Consider the following 21,628-nt stretch of genomic DNA (forward strand, 5'->3'; position numbering starts at 1 on the left):
TAGAGTGTATTCACTGTTGCAGTCATTACAATTGGGTTATCCTGCTGGCAGGCTACCCGCAGTCGGCCTGAATTCCAAAGTCCTGGTCCGGGGTCGGTTGCGGTAGCCTCTTCCCTGACGTCAGTGCGCCAGGGGTATAAAAAATGCAGCAGACGCCATTTTCTTCAGTTTCTCTTTCCCCAGATGTCAGGTGCCCCCAAAAGGGTAGGCTGTAAAAATTATGATCATAAAAAAGCATGCACATAACCTTCATCTACAAGCAAATACACCACATAGGTACAGATAAGTCCCAGCAAAGAAAAAGGGGGGTGGTGGGAAGGTAACCTGGACTGCAACAGTGAATACACTCGAACATCTACATTTATGGTAGGTACACAACTGTACTATGTTCATCGTGTTTCACTGTTGCAGTCATTACACTTGGGTTGAATCCCAAAGCTGAGGTTGGGCAGCTGGGCCTAAATAGGGTTTGGAGTGGCTATGAGGCCCTGCAGAACTGCAGTGGCAAAGCCTGCTCTGGATTTAGAGTAGAGAGGTAAATGGTAGTGCTTTGTAAAAGTATGCACTGAAGTTTATGTTGCAGCCTCCAAAATATCCTTGGTTGGTACTCCTCTGAGGAAGGCTGCTGAAGTGGCTGCTGCTCTGGTAGAATGTGGCCTAATGCCCTTGGGCACTGATTTGCCATGTTGTGAATAGCAGAAACGAATGCAGTGGCCTATCCATTTTGAAATAGTCTGCTCTGAAATGGCTTTTCCTTGGGAACCTGCAGCATATGCCACTAAGAGTTGCTCAGTCTTTCCGAAGGCTTTAGTCTTGTCCAAGTAAAAGCGTAGCTGTTTGTGTATGTCCAAAGTATGCAGAAGTCTCTTCCCCCTTATTCTGTGGGTTTGGATAAAAGGTAGGCAAATGTATGGTTTGGTTAAGAGCCACGCTGGACACTACCTTAGGCATAAATGTCGGGTTTGTACTTGGAAAACAATAAAAGGTTCCACAGCCATTAGTGCCTGTAACTCTGAGACTCTTCTTGCTGAAGTTATTGCTAGGAGAAGAGCGGTTTTCCACGATAAGTATTTTATCTCTGCTGTATTGGCAGGCTCAAAAGGAGGCAGTGCGAGTTTTCCCAAGACAAAATTGAGGTCCCATGTAGGTACTGAAGCTCTCCTTGGAGGTCTTATGTTTTTGGCCCCTCTGAGAAACTGTCTTAGCAGTGGTTGAGAAAAAAATAGGTGGGTCCGTATTGTAAGGAGCTGAAATGGCAGAGGCATGGATCTTAATTGATGAGAAGGATAGGCCTTTTCCCAGCATCTCAGTTAGATATTGCAAAATCTGAGGAATATTTGGTTCAAGCGAGTCAATTCCCTGCACTTGGTTCCAAGCACAGAATCTCTTCCATTTTTCTGCATAAGATTTTCTGGTGCTGGGCCTCCTGGCCTCCAAAATAACATCCATAACTGCTTTAGAGAGAGGTGTGTTCTGAATGATTACATTATCCGGCATGCAGCCAGATTTAGGGTTCTGAGTTGGCTGTGCAGGATCCGATTGTTCTGTTGGGTCAGCAAATGAAGTATTAGAGGCAATGTCCAGGCTGGGCCCTGAGACAAGCTCTTTAGGATTGTGCATCAGTGCTGGCGTGGCCAGTCTGGGGCAATCAGTATCATTTTTGGCTTCTCTTGTCTGACCTTTAGAAGAACCTTGGAGGGGAGTGGCAGAGGAGGGAAGGCATATACTGTAAGGGCTTTCCAGCTGAATGAAAGGGCGTCCACTTTCCATGCTTGCTTGTGATAAGTCAGAGTGCAGAATCTCTGTAGCTGGCAGTTGTGAGGGGAAGCGAATAGATCTATGTCTGTGCATCCCCATTTCCCTGTTATGTTGAAGATTTGCAGGTCCAGTTTCCACTCGTTGAGGATCCAGGAGGTTTCTGCTTAGTTCATCTGCCAAAGTATTTGTCTTTCCTGACAGGAATTGTGCTTGCAGATGTACTTGATAAGTCAATGCTGTGTTCCACAAAGTCATGGCTTGCCTGCAGAGGGGTAGGAATGTGTGCCCCCTTGCTTGTTTGTGTACCACATGACTGTAGTATTGTCCATCTTTATCAGTAGTTGTCCTGGATGAAGTAGGTCCTTGAAGGCTGTCAGGGCATTTTGCACAGCTAGCATCTCTTTTTGATTGATATGAAGATGCATTTGGTTTGTGGGCCATGTGCCCTGAATACATTTTCCTGCCATGTGCGCCCCCCAGGCATAATCTGATGCATCTGTTGTTAGTGTCTGCCTGGCAGTGGGTAAGGTGAATGGCTGTCCTGTGTTGTGGTGACAGGCCTGTGCCCACCATTGAAATTCCTGTTGCAGGCAGGGAATGAGAGTAATTACCGTTTTCAGGCTGTGGCAATGTTTGAGTCCAAACACTTTTTAGATACCATTGTAGTTTCCTTATATTCAGTCTTGCATATAGAATTAGTAGAATGCAGGATGCTATGTAGCCCAGAGCCTGCAGAATTTTTCTTGCAGTTAACTTGGTCTTTGTTGCCAAGCCTTTGAAGTAAGACAGATGCCTTTGTTTGTCTGGCATGAGATAAGCCATCTGGGCAGTTGTATTTAAGCTTGCACCCAGGAATATTATCTCTTGAGAGGGTACTAGTTTTGATTGCTTTTCATTTACTGTGTACCCTAGGCAAATTAGCAATCTTTTTACAAATGCCAGATGCTGTAGTAGAATATCTTTGTCCTTTGCTTGAATAAGGCAGTCGTCCAAGTAGGGGTATATCTGAATTCCTCTGTCTGCAAAATGCAATTACTGGTGCCAGGCATTTTGTGAAGAACCTGGGCACAGTAGATAAACCAAAGGGCAGTGCAGAGAATTGGTAGTGCAGTGAGCCAGCTATGAATATGAGGTATTTTCTGCAAGACTGTCTGATTGGGACATGCAGGTATGCCTCTGAGGTCCAAAGTTACAAGCCAAGCTTTCTTGTCCAGCATGGGCAGAAGCTGCTGTAGAGTCAACATTTTGAATTTTGGGATGTCCAGAAAAGTATTTAGAATAGACAGATCCAGAATTGGTCTCCAGGCTTTGTCCTTTCTTGGTACTAAGAAAAGTCTTGAGTAAAATCCTTGTCCCTGCTCTTGTTGTGGCACTGGCTGAATAGCCCCTATGTCCATGAAAGATGAAACTTGTTTTTGTGCCTCTTGCCATTGATTGCGTGGCAGATCCGGCATGCCTTTTGCCTTTGGAAGGGTGTGGAAGTGGAACCTGTAACCCTGAGAGACTATATTTAAGACCCATTTGTCCTGGGTGATCTTGTGCCAGTTTTGTGAAAAAAAGTGCTAGCTTTCCCCCTAAGGGTGCTGCCAAAAAATAAGTGCTTAGCATTGGCAGACGAAGTCATAGGGACTGTTTTTTTATAAGGTTGTGATTTGTCTTCTCCGCTTTTGGAGGTAGAAGCACCCCATTGTTTGGGCCTGCATGAGACCTGGGGTTGCTGCCTGCCTCTAGGGCATCTGAATCTGCCTCTTTGTGGTCTGTCTTGACACTGGAAAGGACCAATTCTTAGAGGGCCAGTTCCTGCTAAATCTGAGTGGCTGTACCTGTAAGAAATCCTTTACTGTCTGCATAGATTTTGCCTTATCCTCCATTTTCTTTAACACCTCCTCTGCCTTAACACCAAAGTATCATGCTGTAATGGAGCATCCAATAATTTTGCTTTAACATGATCAGGCAGATTCTGTTCCTTTAACCAAGTATGCCTTCTAATAACAGAACCTGTAACAGCGGCCCTGCATGAGGCCTCCAGTGAATCATAGCCACATTGCAAAGTATGGTTTTCCCACTTGTTCAGCTGCATGCAATAAATCCTGCAAATCTTTGTTCTCAGAACATTCAGAATTTGTCAACATTTTTTGTTTTAACAAAGACATTAAGTATTGCTGATATTTGAACATATGAAACTAACAATTTAAAGCCCTTACAGCCAAGGTAGCAGAAGTGTAAACTCCCCCCCCCCATCTGTCCAAAGCCCTAGAATCTCTGTCTGAGGGGACAGGGTTTTTGGCAGAAGCAGCCTTGACCCCTTTGGGGCCCTGTGAGATAGTTTCTGGATCAGCAGGGTTTTTGTAAAGAAATTTATGGGAGTCTTGGACCCTGTAGTGTCTGGCCGGCTTAACAGGGGCAGGAGGTAAAGAGTCTAGAACAGGGGAATTGCAAGAGGTCTGTGCTGAGGAAGTAAAAGAAAGTCTCAAAGCCTTTTCTTAGAATCGGAATAATCATGGCTCTCCCAATGGAAATGCTCCCTCATGGTATGCAGGGTTTCCCCAAAAGAATAGCCCTCAGGAGGAGAAGCTGAAGGAATAAAATCTTCAGCATCAGAATCCTCATAGGGAGGAACAGAATATCCCTGATCAGAAGAGGAATCAGAGGAAATGGAAACCTGATCAGAGGAATCATATTCAGTGTCTTGCCTAGGCCTCTTATCAGGAAGGGGATGGGAACCCCTGATCAAAGTAATTAGGTCTTCGGCCATTTTGAGCATCTGTTTCTTGGGCATAGAAGCCGGTCCTGGAGAATGCTGTACTGGTTTCCTTGTCTTTAGACTTTGTCTTGGATGCTGAAGTAGGCTTTATATAAAGTTGTGTAGGTCTGAAGACAACCTCAGAAGCCGATGCCTGCTCAGCTGTTCCGGACCCATCCGAAGGATTTATCTCCGAAGGGCCAATACCTCGAGTATCCAGAGGCCTAGCTGTCTCCACATGAGAGTCAGAGGCAGCCTGTGGCTCTGAGGTAGCGGGAGTCAGGGGCTGCGAAAGCGCCTCACTGAGCACCAGCAACTGGCCTAGAAGAGGCTTCGTCGATTTTGGAACTCGGATGCTTGTCCTTGTCTTTATCCTTGCATTTTTTATGAATTCCGGTCATCGGTTGTTCCGACGGCATTATGTAGTTAAACCTTCTGTCAAAATAATGAAAAGCAAAATTGTACCGACACTTAATAGTGCATTGGTTAAATCTAGCACAAAACTGACAACTAGCACAGTCGTGGTCAGGGCCTAGGCAAGGAATACAGTAAGAGTGGAAATCCTTATGGAGGCATTTGCTTCCCACAAGAAATACAATTGTTAACTTTTTCTGACATCGGTCTGGAGCAAGAAAAAAAAGTTTCCCCAATGGGGTACTTAGCTTTATTGAAGACTTCGGATCTGAAATTCGATTTCGAAAATCTCAGGAGTCGGCCGACTGGCACTTGTGAACTGCTTTTGCTTTGGGCACCGCGCGGCAAGAAAGACTGAAGAAAATGGCGTCGGCTGCATCTTTTATACCCTGGCGCACTGACATCAGGGAAGAGGCGACAGCAACCGATGCCGGACCAGGACTTTGGAATTCAGGCCGACTGCGGGTAGCCTGCCAGCAGGATAACCCAAGTGTAATGACTGCAACAGTGAAACACGATGAACATCAGCCATGACAAGTCTCAGGAAATGCACAGAATCAATAGAAATACAAACTAAAAGGAAAACAAATGTCAATTTCTCAAAGTACAGGTCCCACAGCAATAAAGGATCCCATAATGGTGGTCTGAATAAGAAAAACTCAAAAAGGATTTAGAAGCCTACACTTGAAGTCTGAGAAGAGCACATGATCACATCGACTTGGAGAAAAACACAAGACCTCAGAAAAGGGTCCAATTTGCTGCCTATGGCCTTAATGCAAAAATGGGCCCACATGTCTTGAGGTGTGTGTGTGTGTATGTATGTATGTGTATATGTATATGTGTGCATGTATGTATGTGCGTTTCCTATGAAGAAGAAATAATTAAACAAACAAAATTACGTGAACCACTCTAGAGGAAAGGAGTCTTTGAAAGCTTGGAGCTGAAGAATGGCTGCCCTCCTGTCTTAAATGTAACATAGGGGAGACTGAGAACATCTAGACACCATAATCCTCTGGGCATTGAACTTTCCTCCCATCCTACAGCAGAATCAGTGAGGACTACTGCCACAGGAATGAATAAACATGGACTGCCTTTATGGTCATTCAGAAGCAGCATCCACTACTAATTATGTCTCAGATACACACTGGAAATTTGAAACTGGTGTGATACACAATCCAATATCCATTACCTCCGGACCCTCAAAGCCAACTGTAGTATCTTTTTATGGAGAATGGCATAGGTTACAAGACTGGATGCTGTCATTAGCTCTAAAGTCTTGAAAATAGATTTTAGCTTTTATACATACATTTCACACACAAAATCAGGTGGACTTTGTATTTCAAGGATTTTATAGTATGCATGAGCTTGTGTACAAGGTGAAGCCTCTGAATGCAAGCATAAGTGACTGGTATCATTTTGAGAGCGAGTACTTTGATAAGACTCCCTTAATATGTTCACAGTTTGAGCTGCATGGATAGCTAGGCGCCATTATCTGGACAGGGAAAATCTTCAGCTCCCCGCAACCTCTCATGGGCTGCTACTATAAGCATGCACTTTGTAAACATCTTGGCAGCTGAGGTTATTTTGTATGGAGAGTGTGGAACTTTAATGGTTGGCTCCTGGTGGACAAAGGAGGATCAACTGTATTATGACCACATGAAATGTTTCATTAGGAATGAAGGGTGTTTTGGCTGCTAAAAAATTCTATAACTGTCCTGACGTTCATTGTCACTACCATTAAAAACTTATCCTTTAAAATAAGATGGGGCCTCTTGCACAACTCTTTTTGGCGGAGAAAGAAGAACTCCCTTCTTGTGTGTATTTTTTTTTATGGTACGAGATGTCATACAAGTGGAGATACTACAGCAGCACTGGCTATGCTAAGAAAGGCATCATGTAACCACTGCATACCACAGTCCTGATCACCTTGGCCATTGTGACAATTCCCATGCAGGCAAGAGGGATATATGGGTCCCAAACTGCCTCCAAAAACAGACAGTCAAGGCCCAAGACAGCTGTTGTTGCTGTCCACTGTGGCGGAGCCATATCTCACTAATGACAGAGAACTCTAGTTTTATGCCTGTAAACATTCTAGATATTTCCATGGTAATGTTTTTTTTCCAGATTGCTGATCATTCTTTTGCAGTATGCTTTGTTTGAACCACATTTGATAATGACTCCTCTGTCACAGAAAAAGAAATGGGGTGGCTGCAGCTTCATAGCCGTAATAGGGAGGTTTTGCTATCCTTCGCTAAGTTGTCAAAATGTGCTTTCAATTCAGGCACAGAACTGCAGTGACCCTGAAAGGGGATATCCTTGAAGATCACCTTCTTCCCAGCAAAATCCAAGTGGGGCCATATATACTTGTGCATGGAGATGCTAGATCCCATGACAGTGGCCCAACCTTGTGCAGCGTTACACAGGCGGAAAGGAGTTCACCTTTACAGGCCTATCCAGCAACAGCTCAATGGTCTTTAACATTTCATTGGAAATGCACCTGCACAATCCACCATGCGAGACAGGCAACTTAGTATCCATAAGGTAAACTTAAAGGATGCATATACCCACTCCCCCAACCTGTCAATCATTGTGGGTTCCTTGTCCAGAGTTAGGTCTGTAGAACCCAGGTAGTTGCAACTTTTTTTATCCTTTTGCCTCCAATCATCCAACCCCCCCCCCCCATCGGATTCCAATTATCCCCGTTATCCCTCCCCTTGGGGAGAGGACCAACCCCATTCATTCCCCTAACCAGGTGATAGCCCTATGGGCTATTCATTCTCCACTGTAAATAAACAGGCGATGGCAGACTATGAGGGGATTCCCCACCTAGCTCTAAATAATTGCTGTTCCTCCAGCAATTAGAGGCCCCACTTTAGTGCTGCTGCTCTAGGGAGACCACCACTCAAGATATCCTTCCGTAGCTTATGACAACATGAGACACCTGGCCCACTAGCTGCTATCCACAATGCCCCAACACTTCTGTTGGGGTCAGTGGTAAAGCATGCCACTCTGCCTCTCACCACCCCAAATCATGGGCAAGACAGCACTGGCTGTTCACTCCCACTTTCCTCCCAGTGTCAGGGCTACTAATCAAAGCCAGGTCATCCACAGGGCTTCCTCCCTATGCCACAATGGCATAGCAAGAGTTGGAGTTTTAAGGGCAGATGTGTCAGACTTTGGTATCTCCGACAACAAACATGCCCCTGGAGGGTAAATGACTAGGTCAGACGGCGGGAAGGGAGACACAGGCTTCTACTCAAAGCCAGACTGGTAGTAGTCTGCTGTCCCTTAACAAGGGTACCATCCATGACTTTTGTAGGGTAAATTAACAGCCATTCGCCATTCTGCAGGCTCCCCTGTGTTTAGATCCGCATCAAAAGACTGCCCAAGATGTCAGAACCTACCTCCACATCAAAAGACTGCTCCACGACTGGCAAAGTTGGGTCTGACAGACCCAAAGTTGCCAGTGTTGCTGGCACCAAAAACCCAGCTCCTAACAGTAGCACAGAACACCAGCAATATCACCAACACAGAATTCAGGGCAATACCATATACCAAAAGCAAACTAGAAAACCCAAGTAATTCAGACAACTCATGCTGTAGGTCCAATCATCAAAAACACCAAAATGAAGAGGCCAGCATCTTCAGGATAAGCATCAATAAGTTGTGCCAATGAAGGCATCAGAAATGCCCTCAGTAGTGGTGGGGGAGGGGAGAACATAACAGTTCCCCTACCTCTGACTAAGCATCACTGCACCTCACCTAAATCCTCAAAAAGGCTTCCGAAAACCTGTTAATCTACATCAGATGGTACAACTCTGGATAACAGGTAGCCTCAAGCTTCACTTGACAAACATTCAATACTATCAGACTTGGAAATAGAAACAGAGTTTAATTCTGTTGACTAAATTAAAGTGATAAATGAACAGATTTAGTGAAAGTATTCAAATCATTAATCTTCTACCCCTCAATCCCTACCAAAAACAAGAATACTTTGAAGAAAAAGTGGCAAATTAGACAAAAAATAATAGAGTTATAGACTTTTACTGCAGAAAATGTATATTAATTCACATTCTCTTATTCTTTCAATGCCTCATACTAACAGTACTAGTATTTTATAAGTGTTTGTGATTATTTTTGGAATGCTCCGAGTTTGAGATTTGTCCCAAATATGGTCTGGAATATCTAATTTGAAGGTTTTTTTTTTTTTTGGGGTTAGAAGCTTCAGTGGTATATTTTTCTGAAAGAGAAAAAGTAAAACCTGTCTTAAAATGACCTCTCTCAGACACAGAATTCTAGACAAACATACAGGAATGTTGTACTGTCAACCCAAGCAATACTAACTAGCAGCACACCTATCCTACAGAGGGATCTTCCTCCCACAAGCACTCTTACAATTGAAATCAGGAAAGGAAAGGCTCGCAAGCAGGCAGGAAGTTTTAACAAAAAGTAAATGGAAGGTTGGCCTAAGAAAGAGAACAAAATTCTATAAAAAATAGTAGCCTATCAAGATGAAGTCAGGAGGTAAGGTAGGTTACAGAAAATAAGGGTTTAACTAAAAAGTCACCACAAAACTACTAAAGGCAACCTGATGCTATTTTTCCTTGTTTGAGCTCAGCATGAGGAGGAAAAAAAATCTGGAAAGGAGTGGCACTAACATGCATTATTGGGTGGGGAGGGTGTTGGCAGGTTGGGAAAATCTAACCTGTTGAGCAATCATCGCCCACCCCCAATAAACTTTAATGAATTTAAATCACTCTTGCTGAGCAATCCTAATGCCTGAAAGCCTCAGTCCTTTTGTTACAAAGAGCATCTATTCTTAGCACATTATGAGGTATTTAACCGAAATACAATGTAGTGATGGGCTTCAAATCAGATCTTTTAAATAAATACAGTATTCCTCTTAGAATCAGCAATATTACGATGAATAAGAATTTCAATACTATTATAATGCAAGACAGGAAGACATTAGCCTGTATCAGAGTTTCGTTACACTACAATGTAAGGAGAAAGGAAATATGAAATTAACTTTTAAGAACTTGAATCTTACAATTGCAATCTACTAATCACTGGAAAGAAAAAAGCCTAAACTACTATCAAGACAAAAATGCAAGTTGCTCAATAAATCATTCTAAATGATTATATTTAATAGCCCACACGCACAAATATACATCTGTATTGATATTGATGCATTATCTGCAATGCTCCAAATCAAATGAAGCATATTGCAGATCAGTTAGATTCTTTTTGAAGAGGTGTAGCAAAAGATTCTTTACTTTCTGTCAGAGCTCTAGGTTGATGAACAAACACAGTGAATTTAACTCCTTGATTAGCAGCTGCTCTGACAAAACCACCATTTGCAGTCATTGTAATAGCTTGTAAACTATCTCCAGTGCCAAAAATTGTAATTGAGCGAGCATTAATTTTTGAACTGGTTACAAGTTTTGACGCACGTTCTGAAGGGCAATCTGGCACAACAGTGACTTTCTGAAGCAGTTGTTCAGCACGAGCTCTTTCCCCAGGCCCACCTAATGTTTCAAGGATAGTTTTAAAATCATTAACAGCTGACTCACAAGCAAAGAGCTCCTTGCCCTTCATGAACTCCTCAAGCTTGGGAAGGACGCTTTCCTCCCTCTCCTGAGCTGCTTGTTCAGTTAAAACTTTTTCTTTAAAGATGAAACAGCTGCCACCATGGCTCAGTGCTGAAACATAGGTTATTAAAGTTGTAATGTCCAAATTCACCTTGCTACAAACATCCACTTTGACATCAGTAGGAAATGCTACACTTGCAACAACTGTTGTACGATCCACTCTAGTAACATGAAAGGGATCAAGGTTCTCTTCGTCAGATTCACTGCAACTTGGGTTACTGTTGATATTTAAATCCCCCACCAAAGAGTTTACAGCAATTATGTCACCTCGCACAGATATGCCCATCTCTTTCAAGCGGTTAGCCATTGGGTAGGAAACACCATTATAAAAAGCAAAAATAATATGGGGATTGCTGTACTGAACTGTTTGTTGTTTGCTTGCTTGCAAGTAATCTTCAGCTTGCTCAATAATGCTTTTGTCACCATACTGCCCCATTCCAAGCCAAATGTTATGTAGTGCTTCAGCCTTTCGGCCAATCGCTTTTACCCATGTATGGCCACCATTAGCAACAACATCCACAACTAGCGTTTGTTTCTCTCCAAATGCATCCTCATAGCTGAACGCATGAAGAACACAGACAACATCATCCAGACTCTCAGCAGTTTCTACAATGGCTTTCAGGTGTGTGAGATTTGTGCTTTGTAGATGGGACTCCTTAATAGCTACTTTTCCTGCTTTAACCTTTTGCAGAAACTTCAGTTCAGACTTCAACTTACTACATAGCTTCGTTTTGCCTTCAACGCCACCTTTCTGAGAACAAGACAGGGCATTAGCTCGTTCAATTAACTCTTTGGCAAAGGCAATTCTCTCAGACAGCATGGAGTGCACAGACATGTTCATGACATAATTTTCCTGCCAAAAGCAACATAAAAGAAAGTAAGAAAACATTTTTTGCAATAACATACTAAAAAAATGCATTTTTCTCCAACAAAGTGTGGCTCTGACCATCAAATTACATATTTGGCCACATTTTTTAATATCAAGCACACTTAATACTTTCACAAAAAATGTCAAATACCAAGAGAGCAGAATCCCACAAAAAGCAAAACTGAAACAAAGTGAAAGATCCATTTAGGCAAACTGAACTGCATAAAGCCGATGAAAATTGTTGAAGATGTGATCGACACAAAACATGACCATTGCATTCATACCACTCAACCTGCAGATGGTCAAAATTAATACAAAGGTTTCTGAAAATTAGGTACTCAACTACCCAACCATAGACTGGGTGAACTATTCTTGCACTAATGCACTAGCTCAACGATTCCTCAACTTTATCAATTCTACCACAACAGACTAGCTCGTCTCATCCCCCACAAGGAGAGACAACATTCTGGACCTGGTTCTCGGCAACATGGGTGACAACTGCACCACTCCAAAGTATGTCCTTCCCTGGTTAGATCAGATCATCAACTGTCTCATTCGAAGTTTCTCTCTCACCCAACCCCCCCCCCCCAGCCAAAATAAAGCTAAAACAGCAACCCCCTAAGCATACAACCTGTGCTGAGAGACCTGCACACAGGTTGATAACCTCACATTCGAGCATCATGTAGCGGCAGTGGTCAGAAAAGCCTTTTACTTGGTTCACTTCATAAGTAAAGGGATTGCATCCAGAAAAAAGAAGGTTATTACCTCTCTATACTCTTCCCTCAGACCAATAATGGAGTATAACGCCTAGTTTGGGATGTACCTCTTCAAACATCTGCACCAACTGAAAGGTCACTGAAAAACCTCACAAAGAGATTGCATGGCCTCCAACACCTGTCCTATGCAGACAGGCTCAAATCACTATCATTCTACTTAGCATCGTACAGACTGCCTTATAGGCGAGACACAGATCACCCCTGAACAATCTCGGACCCTGCCCTACTGGAGATGCTCCACATCCACATGTCTAACTCTTGTGCATTACTTGCTCAAAAGGCCTGAACCCAATATGTGACATTAACAAAATCTGCTGGAAAGACAGGTTCGTCTCCCAGAGGCTGCCCCATCTCTGTAACAAACTTTCCATACACGTCAAACAGAGCACTTCACTGACCCTCATCAAGCAGAACCTCGATGAGTGGATGGGAAGCCACAAATTCATCCCAGGGTTCCACCTATGTCCCTCATTTCTTTTTGGGGATAAACTATTAGCTAGGCTTGTAAGGGCTCCAGGGCCATTAGCCTAGTTACCTCCTATGATCCAGCAACAATTCTGCGAATACCGAATGGCATAGAACTATTCCCACTTCTAGTACTATTGTAGGATACTACTCTGAAAACAAGTTGAAAAAGATGAGTGAGACAAGGAGGACACAACAATATAAGCATACTGACGCAGTGTAAATTCTGTAGCCTTTAATGAAGGATACTACAAAATTCTACCTCAGAAAAAAGTAATTTTTGCTTCTGAAAAAGGAAGATGTAACATGTGGCTTTTAATTACTAATGCCACCAGTATGTTGGTTGTGTAGTCTGGTTTCCTGTGTACTTAGCTTCAAAATCGCTTGATGAGGGATTGCATGCAGAGAAAAAAAAAAAAAAAATCATGTGAACAGGTAAAAATTAAGGCTAAAGACAGAGCATACCTCATGTGAATGTATAAATCAAGCCTGAACATAGGCACATACCTCCAAAACAGGAACATTTGAGAGGTCTTAATGTGCATTTGTAGTAAGTGATATAAATAAATAGGTTATGTTGTGTTTAGCAGATGAACAATCCCCCAAAACACCATACCAAAACTATTAGCCACCCTGCCACATCAGCAGCTAGCAGTGTGTCAAATACAGTCAGCTTCTCTTTATGATGCCATGAAGCCAAAACTTAAAATGTAATAAGTACCTTGCTTAACAACCCTATGCAAGTCAGAAATATGGGTTAAAAAAAGAAGAGATAAGAGATAAGAGGCCTATGTTTTCAGACTTTCCCATCTCAACCCTGCAACAAATCTCAGATCTGCACTGCCTTTTAAATTTTCAGCTTCAGTGTCGGAGCAACTTTTCTGTAAAATATTGCATTGAAATCCACACTATAAGAACATAATATGTGCATATATCTGTAGAACTATTTTTAATATACTGGCCATGGGCAACCAAAGTATTAAAAAGGGCAATTCAATCAAAAGTTCACAGTTTCTCAGCACAAAGTGCTTTTCCTTCCATTTAATCCAACTTCACAAAAACATCTTATTCCCCCAGTTTTCTGGCCAAAAATGTTTAGGCAGTTACTTAATATATTACACAAAAGTTATGTACTTAACATTAATAGGAAAGGATGAGCAGGGCCTTCTACAAAAGGAAGACGACAGTCGGCAGTAGAACAGCCTGGCACAAAACTTGTCAGTCTACTTTTGTCCCTCCCGTGCCCCAAAATACTATGTTGATCTCAGCATCTATAATATGCCATGCAAAGCAGCAAATGCAAAATAAAAATAACGTACTACCTAGATAGTACAGCACATCAGTACTAGCTACTTAGATACGCAAAACTAGCACAGTCGACTTGAAGACGAGTTTGGCTGAGTAACGATCCTTATGTTGAGTGCAAAAAACACTTGTATCTGATATGGATACAACAGAGCCACCAGCTAACCCTCCAAGGCATACCCCCTTAGAATATATCCCATATATATCCCCTACTTAACAACGGCCCCAGAAGAAGACCTAGACCTGGATAGGATATCCAACCTGCAGTGTCTTGCAAATGTGCCAAGAGAAGGCTACAGCAGCTACTGTGCAAATATGATCCAACTGCATTCCTGAAAAACTTCAGATAGTGACTGCATTCCTGAAAACCTTCAGATAGTGACTACACTCTGCAAGCTCTGCAAGCTATTTTTACAATTAAAAATAAAAATTTTAGATCCAAGATTTATTCTAGGAAAGGAAACAAAGTTGGAATCCTTTCAGTTAAATCAGATTTTATGAATGAAAGATTTGACTGCCAGTGCACAACCAGGAAATAAGTCAGCATAGTTACAATGCAGGGGGAAGAAAATACAGATAGACACGTAGTTTCCAGAGCAACTGGCATAAAAGATGGACTAGCGTTTTAAACCCCTGTATTTATGAAAGGTCGAATAAAGGGAGGGTGTCAACTGAAAGACCCTTCCATCTTCTCTAGATAGAGGTAATTGCCACCAGGAAGTGATCCTTAAAAAGAGAGGAATTTCAACTTTGCAGAAGGCAAAGACAGAAAGTTAGCTTTCTCCAACAAAAAAGTAATGGTCAAAGGAGGAACAAGAAACTTTAATGGTGGTCTTAAAGGCTAGGTATGTTTAACAAAAGCTAGGCACACCATTAAAGAAGGAAATAACAAGAAACCCATACTCTCGCAAACATTTTATATGGTCATAGAACTTGAGGAGGGTCTATTATCCAGAGCAAGATATTCCAGAACAGAAAGAAATACAGAAGTTGATGCAAGCCTGTAGATGTAGTATGTCCCTTTCTTTTACAGGTCTTACACAAACTGGGTTTCTAGAAAGAAAGTAAGGGCCACTAGCCACTACAGGAAGCGGAGAAACCAAACTTTTATCTAAGGAAGTAAAGGTTTGGATGAGGTTTGGGACAAAACAGTTATGAGTGGATAAATCTAGAGTAGTTCCCTCAACTAGCCAACTAGTAAAGCAGCAGGGGAATCCATACATGTGGATACCAAAATGGGGGGGGGGGCTACAGACAGACATAAAAATAATCCTCTTTGGTTTACTTTATTCAGTTTTCGGAATAAACCACAGCATTAGAGGAAAAGTCCACATCGCCATTTCTTGACAACTGCATCTGTGCAGCATACTCCCCAGCAGAGGGATTAGCTAGCACAAGTTGCTCCACTTAAGATTAGTTGCTGGCACAAAAAAAAAAAAAAAAAACAAAAACAAAATCACATCAAGGCTTGCCTCTCTTGGTGAAAAATCTTCACTGTCCGATAGTTTTGTAGAGTCACTTGTGAGGCATTCCTAGGTAATGGTTGAGCTTGCCCCACAAGTTACAGTTGGCTATTAGAAAGCAACAGGACAACCTAAACCATTCCAAAACCTTCACAGTGTCTTGATACGGAGGTATGAGAGGAATCCACTTTTTAAAAGCTTACATCACCAAATGGTTCAATTTGCTACAACTGATCCTAATACCCATTTTCTCCCTGGATTAAGATTTAGGCTGCAGAAGCAGACCAGTGTGACAAGGAACGAAGCCCCCCCCCCCCATATATGCTACTACCTACGAGAGTTACTCTAGCCCGCTCAGTGTAGTGCAGAGTTACCTAGTGATCCTTATACTGCTAGATGTACCTCTATATTCTTGTGTGAATGTCTGGCTGGAGGGTTGAAGAATTAGACCCCCCCCATATATGCTACTACCTACGAGAGTTACTCTAGCCCGCTCAGTGTAGTGCAGAGTTACCTAGTGATCCTTATACTGCTAGATGTACCTCTATATTCTTGTGTGAATGTCTGGCTGGAGGGTTGAAGAATTAGAAGCATCTGGCTCGACAAAGAAGGAAAGATAATGGCCATCCTCAAATGGAGCTAGACATCCTGGAGGTTCAAAAAAAAAAAAAAAAAAAAAAAAAAAAAAAAAAAAAAGACATCCAATCTTGTTCAGATAAACACAGAGGGACAGAACTGACCATTTCAAGATCTCTTAAATCTAGTATGGGCCCAAGATACTTTATTCATTTACCAACAAACAAATGATAGCAACACCCTCATCCTTTCTGGACTGGTGACACCTCCTGATCGTTTTTTCTAGAGGGCTGCTGATTGATCCAGGACATCCAGCAAGATTACACCTGGCGAGGCTGTGGGCAGATATGGAAGGAACATGCATGTCCTTCGCAATTACCAGCCACAAAGGAAGGTAGAGGGACAAACCATCCTCGACTACATCCATAGTGGGAAGCATGGCGATTAGGCAAGGCCTCATGTAGGCTGCTGCTGTCCACCTGAAGTCTTGTGTGACCACTTCTATTTGTGCTTTTTGGTTTCCACAGTCATCTACTACATACAAAGTCTCATAAAATTTCAAAGATATATATGTTGGTTTCTTTTTTATTTAAGCTCCCTACAGTAACAGAATAGAGAATATGTAAAATAGTAACATTTGCAGTACCACCCTAAGTGTACAGAGTAAATAAAACACAAGTAATATAAAATTTTTAAAACAATGGCAACATTTGCACCACACATTAGTAACTGCACAAATTTAGAGTCAAGACTCTGCATACAGCAGTGAATATATACAATACATACATCAGTAATCACACACAGTAAATTGTTGAGTATGCAGAACAAAATTATGCTAATATGCATTCCATCTTTTTTGGGGAGTAGTAGTTCTGTAGGAGACAGCTTTGAGATAAATGAGAGGAAGTGGGAGTAGAAATATTGGTAGGATTTACCCAGAACTAGAGCAGGAGCATATCCATGAGTTGGATAAGTAGAACGTAAGAAGGTTCAAGGTATGCATGCTATCCAGTGTTCGGATATCTAGAGGAAGTATATTCCATGTTTTTGCAACAGCACTAGCATAGAGGGAGTCCCCGGAGTTGTATTTACTTTTAGAAAACTCAACCAGTACTTTGTTAGTAATTCCTAGTGGACACTTGCTGGTATAGTGTATTAGTAGTCCTTGTAGGGCTACTGTAAGTTGGTTAAAGGACAACAGGTTTGGTCATTCTAGCCAGGACAGTCTTAAGGACTTGGCAGTGATGACATCTGCAGGATGAATTGGTGGTGAAATTTGCTATTTTGTTATAGCAGACAGTTTGTTTAGGTTGATTAGTGGGGAAGGATAGAGTAGGTTGATTCTTGCAATGGTGACTTTACTATTGCAGGTTAGGTAATGTTTGCATCTATAGAGAGAGTACCTAGTTGTGTGTGTGTCAAATTTCATATTGTGATCTACGATTACTTCTAATAGTTTAGTTTGTGTGACTGGTGCAATAGGGGTATTGTTGGATAATTTTACTTTACTTTAAATACTGGAATTGAGTCAGTAGCTTAAGAGGGATGAAATAACATTTTTTTTTTGGGGGGTTGAGTATTAGTTGCGAGTCAGACAGCCAGTTTTCTACTGCTGTAAAGGATTCTTGGGTGATTTGTTGTAATTGTTGGAGTGATGGGACAGAGCAGATTAGGATAGAATCATCTGTGTATTGGACCAGGTTAGCATGGAGGGTGGCTTTATGTAGGTGGTTGATGAATATAACGAAGAGAAGGCAGATGGATCCCCATGGAACACCTAAGTTTACAGGGCGAAGAGGGGAATAGGGTGCTTTCTCATTTTATGGCTGGTTGACAGAGATAATCTTTGAACCATGATAGTGTGGAGCTGTGGAGTTTTAGTTTATAGAGTAGAGTCAGTAGCTTGGAATGAGAGACTGTGTTGAAGTCTTTGGAGAGGTCCAAGAAGACAGCAGAGACCAGATTACCTTTCTTCCCTTGTTAATTCACAGTATTGGTGAGACTGATATGGGCGGTAGTGGTACTATGGTTGGGACAGAATTCATGCTGCGTTTCAGCCAGGAGATTGTTAGTTACTAAACAGGTTAGTATTTCGAATTGTACGCATCTCCCAACGATGTTTGATAGGGAGAACAGTATGGCAACTGGATGGTAGTTTGATATTCAGTTGAATTGCTGCCTTTGTGCATTGGTATTCTACAAGAGATTTTCCACAGGGTAGGCATATGTTGTTCAGCGACTGACCTATTTATTAATATGGAGACCAGGGTATGAGGTCGCTTTGGCTGCAATCTTGAGGTATTCACCTGGGAGTCCATCAGCCGCAAGGGCAGTGGGTTTTAGTTTTGTCAGGTATGTATATATTGCATTGGTTGGGACTGGTTGAAGGGAGAAGCAGTTTTGGTCAATTGTTGAGGTTTTGGGGGTTTGTATGAGTTGCAGGAGAGCTGCTGTTAAATCAGATTTTGAATGGAGTTGGTAAAGTATTCATTATATTGAGCTGAGGTGTTGCCAGTGGAGGTGTCAGTATTAGGTGGTGGGGTAGTCTTTTTCCCTGGTTGAAGTATTTATTGATGGCTGCCCAAATTTTGAGGGTTTGTTTTGGGTTTTGCCTGGACATCAGAGTAGTGCTTTTCTTGCCAATTCTTACTTGTGTTTTGGACTTAAGTTTCTTAGTTCAAGGTAGTTTTGTCTATTTTGTCTGGTTTTGTTTTGACGCCATGATTCCCATGCCTTATCTCTCTGTTTTTGGAGTAGCCAGATATTCCTGGTAAGTCAGGGGGCATAGTTGGATTTTGTCATTGTTCTAGTTGGGGCAAGCTGGTAAGAGGTTTAAGAGGGGTGACCAGTTACAATGATGTAGTGCAGTTATGAGGTCTTGGGATTTGAAGTTCTTTGTATAGTGCATTTGCTGTAAGGTAGGATTTTGTATGGGTTTAATTTGACACATAAGGATGAATGTAGGCTGGTGGTCGCTAAGACTTTCGGGTAGTGTCCCTAAGTTATAGGGTTGGGAAGGCCGATGGGTAAGGATCCAGCCTAAAATACTCTTTCTTGGAAGATTTGTCAGTTCTGGTAGAGGTCTGGATTAGTTGAGTGAAGCCATGTAGAGGGGAGAGATACATGTGGACCAGTCACTATTAAAGTTACCTAGTACGAGTGTTTCATGGGGAAGGGCTTGGGATTACCAGTGGAGAAAAGCTTCTAGTATGTCAATGCTGTTAACTGGGGGAGATATATATGCACCCATTATATTCAGTTGTTTTTGGAGTACGGAGTTTTACTTTGGTGAATAGGGTTTCTGGATTATTAAATGTAACTGGATTTTTGTTCATAATGTCAATAGTAAGGTTGCTTTTGTAAAACATGGCGATACCACCACCCCTTTTGGAAGTTCTGTCTTTCCTTAGTAGAGTATTGCCTTGGGAAGTAACTCCCCATCATTAGTATGTGGCTTGAGCCAGGTTTCTGTGAGGAGGACTATATCAGGGGGAGTACAGGGACAGGATGGCATGGGTTTACTCTCAAAATCTCACAACTGACAATTGTGAGTGTGCATACATGCAACCCAAAATGTCGTAAGACACATTACCAATCATTCACAGAACTGAAAGTAGGAATTAAGGAAAGTCAACATCTCAGGAATGTCAACTTTACCGAAAAAACCTACACTTCCAGCAAGCCCCCCCTGTACCCACCACACCCCCTGCTACTCGTATATACAAACTCTGAGATCACTCTACAGTGAAGGAAAAGGTAAATTTCCCCGATCCCCACTATACTGTGATCTCCATTCAAAATAACGACTCCACAAGAGTGAATGCACACTAGTATTCACTCTTGTGGATTCATCACTTTGAAAATCAATATTACAACAACAACTTGGAACATTGCCTCTTGCCTTTCCAAGTCACATATCGGACATGCAACATTTTAACAGTAAACCAGTGGCATGTAGTTCCTCTATTTTGTTGAGTATGCTTGTTATGCTGACATTAAGAATTAGTAGGTCCTGTTGTATTCTTCTGGGAGTTTACAACATATCTTGCATGGAACGGGAGGGTTTTTGAATTTATTGCAGGGCCAGGATTTTGGTGATTTCACCTCTGATTTATCAGTTGCGATACAGTATGGACAATGGCTTGTAAGTATTTTAGTCATGCATAGGTGGAATTGTAAGGAGAAACAGTTTTCATTATTATACTGGGAAAAGCTGAGTGGGGATAATTCTATGCGAGGAAGCTTGATAATTACTGATGAGGCAGGTAAGAGTGCCAGAGTGCTGGGTCTTGTTTTGGGGGGGTTGGGTCGGTGGGTGATTGAATTATTCGGTTGGGGGCTAATATGATGGTATGAGGTGATGTGAGCAACAACAACAAGTGATACTATTATCAATCCTTGCAATGGTACTGTTCTATGCATTATTTAGTTATAGGACTTTTGTAAATAAAATGTGATATTTGTAGTTTGAAAGGAGTTTTGATTTTTTACCGGTTTTTAATTTATCCTTTTTAATTAGATTTGGGTAGAAGCTAGGCAGTGGAAAAGTAAAGGGTATGATACACGTATAAAGTGAGGTAGTAGTGGTTATTAAAAATGAGCGGAAGTGATGCATAAATAGCAGTTTAGGGAGGTGGGCTTTGATTGGATGGAAGTAGAAGGGGTCATAGTCTACTGGGGTACATATGTGATGAAAGAGGAGTAGGTGAGAATGGGGGTAGGGCAGTGGAGTGAGCCCGAAAGCAGCGAGAGCAAACAGAGCCAGTAGAACCTGGATCCCAAGTCACAGTGGGAGAAACAATCAGTAAATCAAGCTACAGAAAAGGTGGATCCTGTGAAGGTAGGAAGACAGTCAAATGGTATTAAAAAGTGGACAAAATTACTTGCAGGTCAAGCTATTAATTACTTAATATTTCACAAATGTTTGAGCACTATGTAGGTAGACTTTCTGCCTATAATTGTCGTTAAACATTTTTCATCCAATACAAACTTAATGGGCAGGGTGGTATAAACTTAGCCAGACAGGCCAGAACGGAGGGGGTGGAGATACAAGAAGCATCCTGGTGATGTGCTGCAGTTTAGCAAGAACAGACACTTGAGATTAGGTCCAACACATACATTGTACTTAAGCAGCAGATGTTACGGATGCGCTGCAGACAGCGAATAGTTCATAGGCTGCAGTTTCTCTATCATACAGTCAGGGCGTTGCAGGTTGGTAAACTTTTACTAGCTTATGACATATGAAGAGGGACAGAGAGGGGATGTTAGGTCAGTTTGATAAATAGACAGCTGAGATGGGAGTTAGGAGAAGCAGATAAAAAGCAGTGGAAGTGGAGGAGGTAAGAGATTAGAGGGGGGAAGACTCTCAGTTAGAAAGCAGATAAAGTCTGTAGGATCTCTAGCCATCTTTCTCATCATAGGCTCTAGATGTTTGGCAACATTCCTTTCCACTTTCTGTTGTCAAAGTTGTCGTGCTAAAGCTCTTTGTGCACTGAAGCAATCATTTTATCAGCTCATTCATCTTACCCAAATACTTACTTATTTTCCCCTTTAGCACTCTGCCTGCTCTGTAAGATTCTCTTAATTTGGCACTAACTGACTTTTTTGTC

At 42.0% G+C, this 21,628-nt stretch overlaps 1 protein-coding gene across 3 annotated transcripts in view; it reads right to left on the reverse strand.

Annotated features, from left to right (window-relative positions):
* Nucleotides 1-10,041: 10,041 nt before the first annotated feature.
* CCHR3.PART0H7orf25 (chromosome chr3.part0 C7orf25 homolog) overlaps nt 10,042-21,628 on the reverse strand; it is a 36,221-nt gene continuing 24,634 nt past the window's right edge. For all 3 annotated transcript variants that reach the window (XM_044064811.1, XM_044064810.1, XM_044064812.1), the window contains exon 2: nt 10,042-11,419. In XM_044064811.1, the coding sequence (XP_043920746.1) occupies nt 10,148-11,407 (1,260 nt within the window). In that variant the 5' untranslated portion in view covers nt 11,408-11,419 and the 3' untranslated portion in view covers nt 10,042-10,147. The remainder of the gene's footprint in view (nt 11,420-21,628) is intronic.

This window comes from Protopterus annectens, chromosome 3.part0 (assembly GCF_019279795.1).
Source record: "Protopterus annectens isolate FY-2018-M chromosome 3.part0, PAN1.0, whole genome shotgun sequence".
NCBI lineage: Eukaryota > Metazoa > Chordata > Ceratodontiformes > Protopteridae > Protopterus > Protopterus annectens.